The sequence below is a fragment of the Nanorana parkeri genome, unplaced genomic scaffold (assembly GCF_000935625.1).
Source record: "Nanorana parkeri isolate BGI_ZX_2015 unplaced genomic scaffold, ASM93562v1 scaffold1004, whole genome shotgun sequence".
NCBI classification, from domain to species: Eukaryota; Metazoa; Chordata; class Amphibia; order Anura; family Dicroglossidae; genus Nanorana; species Nanorana parkeri.
The window spans coordinates 316,694-332,580 of NW_017307272.1; the positions used below are offsets into that span (position 1 = coordinate 316,694).

Genomic DNA, 15,887 nt, shown 5'->3' on the forward strand with positions numbered 1-15,887 from the left:
AGTCAAGATTTGCTTTCAAGATTCGTTTTCTTTGCCAAAAGTCTACGTGTCAAGATTTGCGTGAAAAACATTGACTTTGCGTTATTTTCCATCGTCTGTTTTGCCTTTATGGATTCAGGACTTTTCGTATACAAGAGGGACTGTTTTTCCAAAGAAGAAGATCGAGATTCATCGGGGGACACTGGGGAGCATATGACAAAGAGGAGGGACTGTTGTGGAAATTTTATTAGGATGTGTTTTTAGTGTATTGTATTATTTTGTCATTATGTTTCTCCGTGTCAGGGTTTGCTGCGTCACGCCCAATTGGCGCGTGACCCGGTTTAAATCTCCACTAAGAGTAAACCATTGGAGTAGATATTGTATGTGTGGTGGAGCAGTGTCTTCTTGGCGAATGTATGGACGCCGGCTGGGGCCCCCGTGCAATGCATGGATTTATTGGCTTGCGTGGATGGATTTGTTTTGAACGCAGTATATGAAAGGAACGTGCGTTTGTTGTCTCTAGTGCGCCTGATCAACCGCTGGAGATAATATGACGTTGTCCCTGTAAATAAGCATGCATGAGAATCATAGTAATGTTATTGGGCATTGATCACTGAGCAATGCTGGATAAGGTTCTCTCCAGTGGTAATTGGAGATGATATGTTGATATGTAGTGAGGAAGTGATATTGGTTGTTGAAATCACGTCCTGGTTTGCTGTGTCACTTCCTGTCTGACATCACTTCCTGTTGGGCAGCTATAAAACAATAAACAAATACCTGTGCTGGCTCTCTAAGCATGGAACTTGCAAGCAAGCAACACCTGTCTCCTGTGTCCTAACTCTACAGAGGTACTTCCAGTCCTTGCACAAAAGAGCGTAATACAACTGTGCTTTTAAGCACGGGGGAAATTCTTTGTGTTTGACATACTTTGGCGCAGTTTAGTGCGGCATGGATTTGTGCATTGAACCAAGCGAATTTCCATAACAATATTTAGTTATAATCTTCCGTAGTATTTGAAAAAAGTTTACATGGAGAAGTTTTAGGCAATATTTATATTACTGCATTGTTGTAACAATGCATATTATGCACATTGCTGCAACTGCGATGCCATTCATTCCGAATGGCAGCATTGTGCAAAGCAGGTGTGTTGTGAAGGTGCATTGACACAAAAAAAGATACATTTGTGTTAAAAGTTAAGTTGTCAGCAGGACAAATAGAAAGAGTAAATCTCAGGAGCGGACAAATAAACAGCAATAAAAACATGACAGAGGTTCTAATCAGGGCCGGTTTTCCCAGAAGGCCAACCGAGGCCTGGCCTCGGGGCAGCAGGGAGTAGAAGGACAGCAGGGGTGTGGAATTCCTACCCCACAACATCCAGGACATGCAGTTCCGTATGCCGAGCAGTTAGTTGTTACCTACATTAAGCCATGCTTTGGGCAAGCAGGGCTAAATGTACAGTGGGGAAGCCACCGCTTGTTTTGTACAAGTGATGTCGCTGAGATCACTTGTATGCAGCCTGCATATAGGGGGGCGCTTTGAGGAACCAGGCATTGGGGCAGCAGAGAGAGAGTAAATCCGACCCTGGTTCTAATCCTTCCCTACTCCATCCAAAGCTAAAAAAATAGTTTGCCTATAGATATACTTTAAGCGTTTTAAAAACATTTTTATTTATTTTTAACCATCCAGTAAGTGGTACAATCACTGCCTGTAACTCTGGCACTCACATCCAAGTAGGCAAACTCCACTTTTTTAGACTCGTGATTGGCTAGTAAGGTAGCTGGTTCAGTGGCGTCACAAGGGGGGTGCGGCCCGCACCCGGGTGACACCATTGGAGGGGTGACACCAAAATAACTCAGTCATTTTGGTGTCACCCCCCTCTGAAAAGTCAGGCGGACCGAACGACCGACAGTATCAGGAGAGAGGAGGGGACACGGTGGCATACCTTATCCCACCGGGTGACTGTCCCCTCCTCTCTCTGCCAGCGTCCATCACCAAGATGGCCGCCGGCAGGTATCAGAATACTGCCTCGCATTCATTCACTTCTTCTTCTGCCAAGTATGATTCAAAATAAAGGCAAGTAGTGGCTAGCACTGACAGCAGCAGGCTTATTAAAGGCTACATCAAGATTTTCTGCTAAAATCATAATTACTGCAAATTGGTATGGATGCACCACTAGCAGCAAGGCAGGATCAAGGATCAGTTTTGGGTGCTCTGCATCAATAAGCGAGCACACACGAGTGAGGACAGGAAGTGTGTTATTTTTAGGATTACCAGGTGAAAAAAAGCCTAAAGCAGGAAGAGCGCCCATAAGGTCGATCGCAATCTACCATGAGTTTCTCAATGGGGAGAAGCACTCTGTGCAGAGGCTCCTCCCCATTCAGAAACTGGTGATAGTAACCCGTGTGCAACGTCGGCCACACGAGCACCGCGGAAGGATAGGACGCCGGGCGCCTCTAGAACACACTGGAATGTAAGCCGGCCGACTCCCAGCATTCAGGGGCGGGAGGGGGCGTGGGGTTGCACCGCAGCCATGTCCCCCGGGCACAGTTCGATCGCCCGCACCCGGAACGCAGGCACATTAGTGCCTGCGTTCCGGTCCGGTGTGATCTGCAAAAATAGTGCTTGCAGCATTTTTGCGGATCGCACTGGACTGGAATGCAGACACTAATGTGCCTGGGTTCCGGATGCAGACGATCGCACTGTGGGCAAGGGGCCTGGCTGCGGTGCCATTGACTTCAATGCACTGCCACGCTCCTGAACGCAGGTGTTTTTTCGTTGGTAGATCTCATTGAGCTCGTCATTTGAAAAGTAGATCTCCAGATGAAAAATTGTGGGCAGAAATAGAGTACATATAAACCCAATAAGAAATTTGGCTCACCATTGCATCGGGTCCGGGAGATGTCTAATTGGAAGCCTCCATGACACTCACATGAAAACCCATGTGGGCCTTTCATACAGCGACCATTCACACATGGGCACTCATTTGACTCCTCTTCTGAGCTATCTCCATCTGGAATTACAATAAGAAAAATAAAACAAGGAAACAAAATTAGCAAGGTTATCATACCATCAGTTTCAGAACAAACCACAAACAAGTAATATTTGAGATATTTATCAAGATCAAACTGCTTATTATTTTATAATGTCATGCTGTACATTATGGCCTCTAAAGCTATATTCTAGCTGAACAAAAATTACTCCACCAAGTACAAGATGCATAACCTACCTGTCGAGGGATTCTCATCCAAGCACCGCTTTTGTGCATCATCTCTCTGCATAGCTAAAATCCCTCTAGCAGTCCCCTGTTTTGGGAACACTATTTTGCCCATAATTGGAATGTGCAGTGGGTATTCCCATTGCGGGCCATTTCATTGATCCTAGATCCTAAGGGGTTGGAGGATGTGTTGTCTTTCCAAATATCTTGTCTCTCTGCTATTTATAGGTTTCTTTTTTTTTTTCCCTTAAAGTATATGTACAAAACAACATTTTTTTTTTAGTTTTGTATATATTAGGGAAGGTTAAAAGCTCAGGTCAGTTTATATTTTATTTTCCGATCAAAGGATGGTAGCATGAAATTCCGTACCCAAGGTTCCCAGACCTTCATAAATGTTGTCATTGTATCCAGTAATCTTGCCATTAGTTCTTTGTTTGTGAAAGTACAATGGATTCTGCACTTCACTTTAGGCAGCTATAGGGAGTCGGACATCCAGGCTTTCGCAATAGAACATGCAACATAAATTTATACTGATGTTTTGTGAGGCCCTCGGCCAAGGGGTCATCCTTAGATGCCCGCTAAATGACATAGAAGGCAGTCAGAAGATGGGATACAGGCCAGAGAGGCTACAAAATATTTATCTTGCAGTTAACAAAATACCTCTCCAACTGGCAATTTATAATTCTCCCTAAGGGTGTTAAAGGATTATATAACAAAAAATACATGGAAGCACACAACTGTAATGTGGTCAGGTCTTTCACTTACTGACTTTGTGGGAGATGGTGTGCATAGACTCTTCAGAAAACCGGGAGAGGAGCCCCGTGTAATGTGTTCAACAGAAAAAATACATAGAAGAGTGCAACTACCAGAGATAATGATTAGATGCTGAGCATCCTACTGTGAGTGGCTGATTGGTTGAAATAGAAATAGTTGGTGTATAACTTACGGTTGTGATGTCATGGATGGGCACATACACTCCCTGCAGTCCCGTGTGGTCAGCGATGTTGATCTGTATGTTACCGGGCAGGAAGATCTAAACTATCCAGGATATCCCCAGGCCGCGTCCTCGGCTGGCCAGGCCGAGCCGCGGCAACTGGGAGCAGGAGAGGGAGAGCTGTCCGGCAGCTGGAATCGGCACTGAGCAGTGTGTTGCCGTGTGGTGTGCGGCGCGAACGCAGGAAGGTCCAGTGAGCGGTATCGGTCAGTGCTCGTGAGTCCGAGGGAGATATGTTTAAGTTGTGAGGCACCCCTGTGGGATCAGTTAGCGGCTACGCGTTTCGAGGGTAACCCTCTTTGTCAAGCCTTAGAGCGGTGTCAGCCGCGGGAGAATTAATGTCTTTTAAAAATGACAGGGGGGAGGAGTCAAATCCGAATGGGTGCCGTGACAGCGTTAGACGCCAAGAGGCGGACCAACAGTCTCGAAGGCACTTCGGGGATGATTAGTCAAGAGTTCTCATACTCCGGTTTTTCATTCTGGGGCCCATGTGTGTTCTTCTATCTCTATGTTAGCTATTGTCACAGCTTGTTACAAATGAGTATTGCCGTTTTGACATGCCAAATGGACTAATATTAAAACTATGTAAACCATGCTGGCAAATGGAGAACCTACATTATGACACAAATAAAAACCTGTTATTTTAATTATAAATAGAGAAAATTAAAATGTCACATTTATTTAAAAATGAATAAAATTTTTTAGGATAGAATGTTTTTTTAAATAAAAATTGATGTTTATTATCCAATGGAAAAAGGACTACATATAGCTCCAAGACTATTAAGGGGTGACCATCCACTCCTGATATAGGTGTTGGGGGTAGTACCAATATTCAAGTGGGTCCACCTGGGTCCCTTGGGGAACTAGTCGAGGAATCCAAGGACAGCTGGTGGATTACACGCCAGGACATGGCGGTTTTTCTACTGTCACAGAACTTTCTCGGTGTGTATGCAACATGACATTTAGTCAAGATGCTAGCACACCACTTGTTATTGTCAATGGTCTACATCACAAGGCTGGAAGACATAAAACATATTATTATGGTTAATAGTATTATAAAGAGTTGAGACGCACTAAAGAATAGTGTGTATCTCAATTTCTTCATTTAGCCCATTAGGTGTTAGAGTATTGAGTTTATAAATCCAGAACGTTTCTCTTCTGCAAAGTGTATGGAAACGTTCTGATGGAGATAAGTGTGTGGGGATGTATTCGATTGCAAATACCCTCAGGTCTTGGATCCTTTTTTGGTGTTTGATGGAAAAGTGTCTTGGGACACTGTGTTCCAGGTTGCCCTTAGCAATAAGACACCTGTGGTCCCCAATCCTGGCCCGTAGTGGGCGTATGGTGCGGCCAATATACATCAACCCACAGGGACAAGTAAGCCCGTAGATCACATGGTCATGGGAGCATGTGATAAACTGCTTGATGTGTTGTTGCTTTTTAAGATGATCAATAAACTGGGACTGTCCGTGCTGAATAAACTGGCACGTGAGGCATCTAGGCTTTTTACATTGGAAGATGCCTACCCGATTGTCAAAGAGAAAATGCTTTGGTGTGTCCTACTTGGTCCCACCCGATTTTTTACATTTCTCGTTTTTCTAAAGTTGATCGAGGGTTTGGGAGGTAATCTGGGACCTAATCTGGGATTGGAAACGTGTGACTTTTTGGAGCAGGATCTGGCTTCAAATTGGGAACTCCTGGCGGAGTTCTGCACAAAAAAGTGGATTGAACTTATCATTATCCAGAGAAAATGTAAATTAGTACATATCACTAGGATAGTACAGGAATTACGAACCACCATCCAAGACTCCTTTTGGACTTCATGTCGGTTTAACTCCTGGATAGCTAACTTAGAACACAATCTCAAGGCCTCTTGTATATATTATACATATATAATATTGTGCACGAGCACAATATTATCAAGTCCAAATCCAAGAAGCTCCGCAGAGACATTGCAGACTATAAACTCAATAGAGTTTTTAGCTGGAAACAGACGTCTTGACCAGGGGCTGATCCAGAGTCTAGTCTCGGGAGGGGCACTGCCAGAAAATAAGACCCCCCAAATCTGCACAGAGTGCAGAGGTCAGTCGTAAATAACGCACAGAGTGCAGAGGTCAGTAGTAAGAAACATACAGAGTACAGAGGTCAGGAGAAGGTAACCCACAGAGTGCACCGGTCAGGAGGAAATGCACAGAGTGCATCGGTCAGAAGGATCTGACGCACATGAGGGATCTGACGCAGATGGAAGTAACGCATGGAGTGCATTGGTCAGAAGGAAGTAAAGTACGGAGTCCATCTCTCAGAAGGAAGTAAAGTACAGATTGCATCAGTTAGAAGGAGGTAACGCACAGAGTGCAGAGGTCAGACGGAAGTAACGCACAGAGTGCAGAGGTTTGTGGTAAGAAACGCACACGATATGTGTTCGCTCACTTCCCGATCTACTGAGCCGACCTGTGACAGTTTCATTGTCACCGGTCGGCTAGAACTATGAGGATGAAGCTTGTAGTGTGCTTGTTTTTTACACTGAACCACAGTAAACTCTTTGACAGTGACAGCTGTATGTCCTGGCCGCTGTGCGGGAATGTACTCCTGTCACTACTACTGCGGGTGGGAGCGCATCTATCTGGGGGGGGGCGCAATTCAGTCTGTCTTTCACGCACGAGGTCAGCAACACTAGACTAGTGTTCCTTGATCTCGAGCTGTATTCCACGGAATGGAAAATAGTCACCAGCAATCATGTCAAACCGACGGGAGGGAACTCTTATTTACACTATAAGAGTTGTCATCACCCCCGGTGGAAAAAGAACATGCCGAAAAGCCAATTCTGCAGGCTAAAAAGGAATTGTACACAAGATGGCGACTATATTACCTCAAGCCATCTTCTCCTTGAGAAATTTAGGGACAGAGTACCCGGAGGAACTCATCACTGAAGCATTTTCCAGTTACTCTGACCACAAACCAAATGCGGAGAGAAAAAGGGACTGTAGTATTGACAACCACAACAAAAAAGACATTAGATTTATTACTACTTTCAGTAATAGTTTTACAGCAATTCAAAAGGTGGTTAACAAACATTGGCATATTTTACAGAAGGATCCCAGATTAGGTCCCAGATTACCTCCCAAACCCTCGATCAACTTTAGAAAAACGAGAAATGTAAAAAATCGGGTGGGACCAAGTAGGTCTTTTCAAGCACCAGAGGACACACCAAAGCATTTTCTCTTTGACAATCGGGTAGGCATCTTCCAATGTAAAAAGCCTAGATGCCTCACGTGCCAGTTTATTGATTATCTTAAAAAGGAACACCACATCAAGCAGTTTATCACATGCTCCCATGACCATGTGATCTACGGGCTTACTTGTTCCTGTGGGTTGATGTATATTGGCCGCACCATACGCCCACTACGGGCCAGGATCGGGGGCCACAGGTGTCTTATTGCTAAGGGCAACCTGGAACACAGTGTCCCAAGACACTTTTTCCATCAAACACCAAAAAAGGATGCAAGACCTGAGGGTATTTGCAATCGAATACATCCCCACACACTTATCTCCATCAGAAAGTTTTCATACACTTTGCAGAAGAGAAACGTTCTGGATTTATAAACTCAATACTCTAACACCTAATGGGCTAAATGAAGAAATTGAGATACACACTATTCTTTAGTGCGTCTCAACTCTTTATAATACTATTAACCATAATAATATGTTTTAAGTCTTCCAGCCTTGTGATGTAGGCCATTGACAATAACAAGCGGTGTGCTGTGCATACACACCGAGAAAGTTCTGTGACAGTAGAAAAACCGCCATGTCCTGGCGTGTAATTTACCAGCTGTCCTTGGATTCCTCTACTAGTTCCCCAAGGGACCCACTTGAATATTGGTACTACCCCCAACACCTATATCAGGAGTGGATGGTCACCCCTTAATAGTCTTGGAGCTATATGTAGTCCTTTTTCCACTGGATAATAAACATCAATTTTTATTTCATAAAACATTCTATCCTAAAAACATTTTATTCATTTTTAAATAAATGTGACATTTTAATTTTCTCTATTTATAATTAAAATAACAGGTTTTTATTTGTGTCATAATGTAGGTTCTCCATTTGCCAGCATGGTTTACATAGTTTTAATATTAGTCCATTTGGCATGTCCAAACGGCAATACTCATTTGTAACAAGCTGTGACAATAGCTAACATAGAGATAGAAGAACACACATGGGCCCCAGAATGAAAAACCGGAGTATGAGAACTCTTGACTAATCATCCCCGAAGTGCCTTCGAGACTGTTGGTCCGTCTCTTGGCATCTAACCCTATCACGGCACCCATTCGGATTTGACTCCTCCCCCCTGTCATTTTTAAAAGACATTAATTCTCCCGCGGCTGACACCGCTCTAAGGCTTGACAAAGAGGGTTACCCAGAAACCCATTTACAAAATTTGAAACCAAACCCCCATTGCTGCAAGGCATAGATGAGGTAATGCTACAATAGCGAATCAAATATTTTTTTTAATATCCAGTAAAAGCAACATGCAATTCCAACTGGTGTATGTTTCATATATATTCCATGGCAGGCAGTTGGTGTTGGCACTACCAAATAAGCCATGGCTGAGTAGGAGTGCTGACACTCCTGGAGTACAAACACTCCTGGCTTGGCAAAGAATGGTGTGTGTATATCGGTCAGCAATTTTGGAGAAAAAAAAGGTGACATACCCTACCTCTAGCTTGTGCCCTACTACATCCACGTGCAGCACCTCTGCCTCTCATTGTAGTCAATTTTTGTAAGTGAATACAATTCATAGCTTTTAGTGAAACTGTTGTGATAGGGAAGTAAATATGTGGTAACTAGTAAACACTAGTGCCATGTCTGTTTGCTTTACTGTGCAGTAACAGCGAATGGGCTGCCTTACAGCAACGCACATTAACGCGTGGCACAACACCCATTATCACATGTTATTTAACGCAACACACAGGAACAGAGAAGTGTGAATGGACCCTAATGGGTTTGGTTTATGATCTGTCTGAGCCACCAAGAAATGGCGGTGTGAGAAGCTCGTTCTCCTTTGAGGTGACAGGGATGACAGGGATGACAAAAAAGAGCATAAGTCCTTCTATTGAAAGCAGTAGCAGACTCACAGCTCAAATCATATCTGGGCAATGGAGAGAAATCTCATCAGATGAACTGGGGATAGATAGATAGAGGAATGGAAACAATGCAGCAGCGTCACTGGGGGGTTCGGTGACACCCAACAGGGGATTACACCAGTGCATCTCAACCACTAAAAAAACGGCCGGCCGGCGGCTCTCTAGATCCGAGCGGGCGTCTTTAGATGTCCGCTTAGCCACGCTCCCGCGCACGTACGCGCGGGAGCGGGAAAGTCCTAAGATTTTAAAACAGGCAACCCCGTTCCGCGGCTCCTCCCCTCCGGCTGTCTCGCCGGTCCCGGGCTCCGCTGTGCCCGGTGCGATCCCGGGACCAGCATAGTGCCTCTGGGACAGAGGATCAGTACACGATCTCCCTCCGGTCCCCTCTCCGCTGCCAGAATGCGGAAGTGATGTATACCGTATTTCCCCGAAAATAAGACATATAATAAGTCTTATATCTTTTGGGGCTGCAAAAAACACGCTAGGTCTTATTTTCGGGGTAGGTCTTATTTTAATTTTTTTTAATGTACAACAATCCACACTTATGTAGAAAAGTCTACATGTATTCATATACAAAAATATGGTGATCAGAACAATCAGGGGTGCCGTACCTTTCCAAGAGCAATTTGCTAACCAATCGCTGGCCAGAATGAGCAAAGCACACTTTTACTATCGATTCCTCACAGGCGGAGTGCATTTGGTGACAGGAGCCGGCGCTATAGAGGAAGCATCGGCTTATGTGGCTCTGCTCCCTCCAGTGCCCCCTTGCTTCCTCTAGCACTGGCTTCGTTGGCACCGCTGATTCTCTCCCGCGGCTCTTCAAGTTCCCCCTTATGCCACCACCGGCCCTGGGAATGGTCACAACTAGGTCTTATTTTCGGGGTAGGTCTTATATTTTAGCAATTCCCAAAAGTAGTACTAGGTCTTATTTTCGGGGTAGGTCTTATTTTCGGGGAAACATGGTATTACATCACTTCCGCATTCTTGTGTCACTCTCCAGCTTCAGATGCTGGAGAGAAGCTGATGAAGCAGAACTCTGCTTTATCAGCTTCTTCGGGGGGGTCCTAGGTGACATCAGGGGTCTTGGAGACCCCTAGTGTCTCCATAAAGAGGAGCTGTCACATATTTTGCTATCACATAGAGGGGATTCTTAGCCCCCTATGTAATAGCAATAAAGTTAATTGGAAAAAAAAAAGAAAACAAATTAACGTTCCCCCCAAAAAAATGTTTCAAGTTACACATGAAAAAGAATTTTAAAAAATGATTTTTCTTCAAGTCCCCCCCATACAGGGGCAAAAAAGTATTTAGTCAGCCACCAATTGTGCAAGTTCTCCCACTTAAAAAGATGAGAGAGGCCTGTAATTGGCATCATAGGTAGACCTCAACTATGAGAGACAAAATGAGAAAACAAATCCAGACAAATACACTTTTTTCAGAAGTTTTGATTATTATTTTTTTATAATTTTTTTATATCAATTATAGTATAAAAAATATATGTATGTATAATTTTTATTTTCCTAATTTTGTTTTACACTTTATTTAATTTAAAAAAAAAAAAACAATGTTTTTTTCTTGTCAGTTTATATCAAGCAGTCACTATGACTGCTTGATAAATTAACTTTTTTTTTAATTTTTGGCTATTAGGCTGCTCCAAACTTAGGAACAGCTAATAATAACCTTAGAGACTGATCCTGACTAAAAGCTCTCTGATCGTGCCTAGACGATCAGAGCTGATACATTTCACTCAAAAGATATACATTGTATCTTTTGAGTGAAATGTATCTAAACATCGGGCTCTCGAGCTGTCAAAACAAATAGCAGAGAGGTGAGTCACTGCTACCTCTCTGCTATTTTCAGCTGTCAAATACAGGATCGCAAATTGCGGTCCTGTATTTGCATGTAACGGCTTCATTCTTTCATTAATGAAAGGAAGAAGCTTTTACAAAAAGCTTAATTATTTAATTAATGAATGCCTCAATACTGAGGCATTCATTAATGACTGATAACTGCTGAGAATCAGCTGTTACCAGCATTACAAAGCCTGATATAACTCGTCACGTACAGTGTATGTGGCCAGTCATATAGGCACAAAATACCAGGACGTACACTGTACGTCTCCCGTCACGAAGGGGTTAATATAGTAAAAAATAAAACCCCCAGTGGTGATTAAATACCACTAAAAGAAAGCTCTGTGTCCCCAAAAAATGGTATAAAATTAATTTCAGTACACCGTTGCATGATGGAAAAAATATCAGTCAACGTACCGCAACGCTGAATACGGAAAAATTGCCTGGCCAGGAAGGGGGTCTAAACACCTGGTCTTCAAGTGGTTAAGTCCTGATGTCAGGCAGACGGAGGGGCAACCATGGGGTCCTGTTCCCGCTCATATGCAGGGCCGGATTGGAAGACGTCCTGCCGCTCTCCTCTTCAAGTCCTTGTGGCGTGGGGACCCGGCGGGAGGTGCAGAGGCGCTGAGCAGTTCGGGGCTGTGGCAGGTGTGGGGGGAAACTTCTATATCAGAGTTGACTCTCTGTCATTGTTCTCCAGAGAACCAGCGAGTATGACAATGCAGTCCATGTAATATTTTTTTTAGCGATGGACAGATTAGGGGTGAGCTCAGAATCAAATTTGCATACTTTCTGTACCATTAGTACTTAATGAATGGAAAGTACAGAGGCTTCCCATTCATTCAGAAAATATTTACTATCATCCAGTTTCTGAATGGGGAGGAGCCTCTGCATAGAGTGTGCAGAGCTGTGCTGCCCCACTTCTCCCTGATGGCTGCGCCCCCCCAGCACCTGCGCCCTCGCTACGGCCCTGCATTTGGGGGAGGCTAAAACCCTTGTCAGATTTGTATTTGTCTATGTAACTGTTGCAGATTATCCCTCACTTCCTGTGAAATGTCAGCAGAACAGGACGTAAGAAGAAAGCTCTCTAATTGGGTCTCCAATAGCAGTAAAACCTGATCTAATCACTGATCTAATACAAAAAACAACGTTTTGTCTGGAATTACAGACACTTGGTGAGCGCTTGATATTGGTTTCTGTACTGTGCACATCATCTTTGCCTGTAGCACTGTTTTAAAGCTCATCCGTGCATGTTTCCTTCTTGACGCTAACCATATTTCCTGTACACTACATTGCCAAAAGTATTGGGACACCCCTCCAAATCATTGGATTCAGGTGTTCCTTGAAATGTCGTTGCTACTAAATATTCTACGGTCAACTGTTAGTGGTATTATAACAAAGTGGAAGCAACTGGGAACAACAGCAACTCAGCTACAAAGTGGTAGGCCACATAAAATGACAGAACGGGGTCAGTGCATGCAGCCAGGCCTTCTCGTCCAACATCAGTACCTGACCTTCCCATGGACATTCCCATGGACACACTCCTAAACCTTGTGGATGCCTTCCCAGAAGAGTTGAAGCTGTTATAGAAGAAAGAGTGGGCCAACTCAATATTGAACCCGACAGACTAAGGCTGGGATGCCATTAAAGTAAAGGCAGGCATCCCAATACTTTTGGCAATACAGTGTATATTTAGTCTTTCTCTCCCCATTTACATGCAGACCTAGCTGTCCATAAAAAGTGACAGTGACCGGAGTTGGGGCAAACAATAACACTGCTAGGGGGACTTACAATGGCCCTCTTCAGGGGCAGACGTACCCGAGGCTAGGGGGGCCCACTGAGACCCGGTCCTGTAGTCCCCATTGGAGCTGGCATTACAATTTACATTTTGATACCCACCACATCTGCCCCTGCTGCGATCCTCTAAATCTGTCCCTGCTGCAGTTGTCCACATCTGTCCATGCTGCGATCCTTCACATCTGCCACTGCTGATAATCTCCATATCTGCCCCTGGTGAAACCCTCCACATCTGCCCCTGCTGAGACCCTACACCCGAGATATCAGGCCAGTATGTACCAAATTCATATACTATTCTGCATTGCTGTATAATGTATTGCTTGGATTTGTAGTCCTCTATAACTGATGGTAGTCTGTCTACAGCTTGGAGACAGGGGTAGGACTACCAGGGGCACAGAGGTTGCAGCTGCGACTGGGCTAGAAAGACTGTCAGATGACACTAAACAAAGGTGTCAGTAATTAGTATCGGCGAGTTCTTGAAGAAAATAATTGGTACTCGGTCTGAATAAATGGTATCCATAATAATAATAGTGTGTGACTGGGGGGAGAGTAGAGCCCCCCTGCCCAATTGGAGGAGGCATAGTTGCATGGGCGAATGGGTTTCTGGTCAGTTTTCATGGATAGCATAGTGTACAGTATATGTAAATGTGTTATTGTGCATTACTGCCAATGCCACAAACATGCACAGTGATGTCACAAGGTTGCTCTGGACACTGTTCTACCATACCCGCCTGATAGTTACCCTACTTATTAATAATAAAAATAAAAGGTTAGAATACAAATATTGCAATTCTATAGTGACAAGAGTGAATGCATGATGCTAACCATCCCCCTGTCTCTTTTCTACAATGATACTATCCTGCTCTGACACTCTTCTACAGCAATACCATCGCCCCTTCCTATATGCTCTTTGGTGCTACAGGTTGCTGATTTTCGCCGCCACCAATATACCATTATTGTCAGGCAAGTGCAGGGCTCGCGCTAGCGTAAGGCTGCATAGGCCCTGCAAAAGCTCTGCAGTGTATGGCCCTGAATCAGGGACACAAGATGTCTATCTTCACTCTCTCTCCTAGCTGTCTTTTTTGGGGGGGGAGAGGGGACACCAAGATTTTTCCACACCGGGTGACACGAACCCTAGTGACGCCTCTGGCACAATGTCTTGGTTATTTGTTTAAGACCACAAAGGGTTTGTTAATGGACAAGGCCACCAGCTCAGAGAGGCATATGTTGCAGAGGTGATGGCAACAAAGATCACAACTTATGAGTGAGAGTGGAAAGGGGAATGTCACAGATATGTTCAAAGAAGCAGTCTTTGAAATGATCACAGAACCAGGTTTAAATCCCACAGATTCACAAGGTGTTGTAAAGGAAGAGCTATATGACAGACACCCCCTCCAAAGGTGTACAGGGTGGGCCAGGAAATGGAAGTATAGTGGTGTTTGAAACAAGTTCACAAGTGCTCAGATCAGACCCTTGAAGTATTGAAGTGATTCTAGAGGTGAAAATGTTTGTCCTCTGTAGGCCAGACGAAGTGTGCCTGCCATGTGCGATGGTTGACCTTACAAGAGGTAGACTTCCTAGATTTTAACAGCATGGTGATCATTGATTAAAAAAGTACTCTGACCCTCAAGACCTGAGCTTCAACAGCCATGCTATAAAGTAGACTGGTAAACCGGTCCTTGGGACAGGAGGTCTGGTCAGTCTGGAAGAGCCCACAGGGAGTCTGCTAGAAGCTTGAGTAGGTCGGAATGCCACATCCGCCTTAGCCAATTCAAAGCTATGCCCTGCCATCCAACTTAATCCTGCAGAGCAGATGAAAAAGGAGTAGGAGGGAAGGCATAGATCAGGTTGTACTCCTTTATGAAACTCTTCATCAGGTAGGGCATTCACAGCAGAAGGCTCTGAGGCTACAATCAGGGCCGGCCTTAGGCCTTTAGGCGCCCTGTGCGTGAAAGCTCTACAGCGCCCCTCAGTGACCACACCCCTCAGTAATCACACTCCTCAGTGGCCACACTCATTTCCCCCAATATCCACACCATTTAAAGACTCCCATTTTGTTAAGCCCCAAAGAAACACATTAAAAAGTATAATAAAAATAAAACTTTTATTCAAAGCTATTAAACTTGTAGGCACAATATAAGTATTCTTATTACATAAAACAACAGAAGGCAAACAAGTGGTAAACAAATGTCAAACTAAAATAGAGCCTATAGAAATAAAGTGTCAGGTTCTCATGCAGACCCTTTTTTCAAGTAAGTGCATCTAAAAAAGTAAAAATAAAAAAAACGGAACACAAAACCTAGACTACGTGTTAAATTAATGAATTACTATTTGCCCAAATATACGAAAAATGTATTCAGGCACATAATCATTTGTTTGAGAATGTGCGGCGGCCATGTTGGAGGTACGTACGACCACCACAATACGTGCCACCATCTTGGAGGTGGGGAGCATGACGTCACATGACGCCATGCATGCGTGGCGTCAGGTGACGTCACACGCAAATATAGGCGCCACCATCTTGGTGTATACCTAGATATACACCAAGATGGTGGCGCCCAACACGTGCGGTGTCATATGACATCATGCGCCCTGCCTCCAGAACACGCCAATGGCTGAATCCAAAATAGCATTAAAATGTGTTTTGTTTGATGAAACGAATGAAAAGTTTTTGTTTATTTCATCTGAAATGAATTTTTAGTCTTTACACTTGTCTAATAATATGTGTATTATTAGTCTGCAACTGTGAAGAGACATGAGAGATGTAGGATAAGTGGGAGGCCCCCGCCCTCGCGGAGGGGCGCCGCCGGTGAAATACCACTACTCGTTTTTTCACTTACCTGGTGAGGCAGGGGGGACGATCCGCGAGGAGCTCTCGCTTCTGGCTCCAAGTGCCCGGCCCCGCGCCGGGC

At 44.3% G+C, this 15,887-nt stretch overlaps 1 protein-coding gene across 2 annotated transcripts in view; it reads right to left on the bottom strand.

The window, feature by feature from the left end:
- Positions 1-15,887, bottom strand: part of LOC108795773 (latent-transforming growth factor beta-binding protein 3-like) — a 305,365-nt gene that overhangs the window by 16,795 nt on the left and 272,683 nt on the right. For both annotated transcript variants that reach the window (XM_018567072.1, XM_018567071.1), the window contains one exon: positions 2,858-2,989. In XM_018567072.1, coding sequence (XP_018422574.1) covers positions 2,858-2,989 — 132 coding nt within the window. The remainder of the gene's footprint in view (positions 1-2,857; positions 2,990-15,887) is intronic.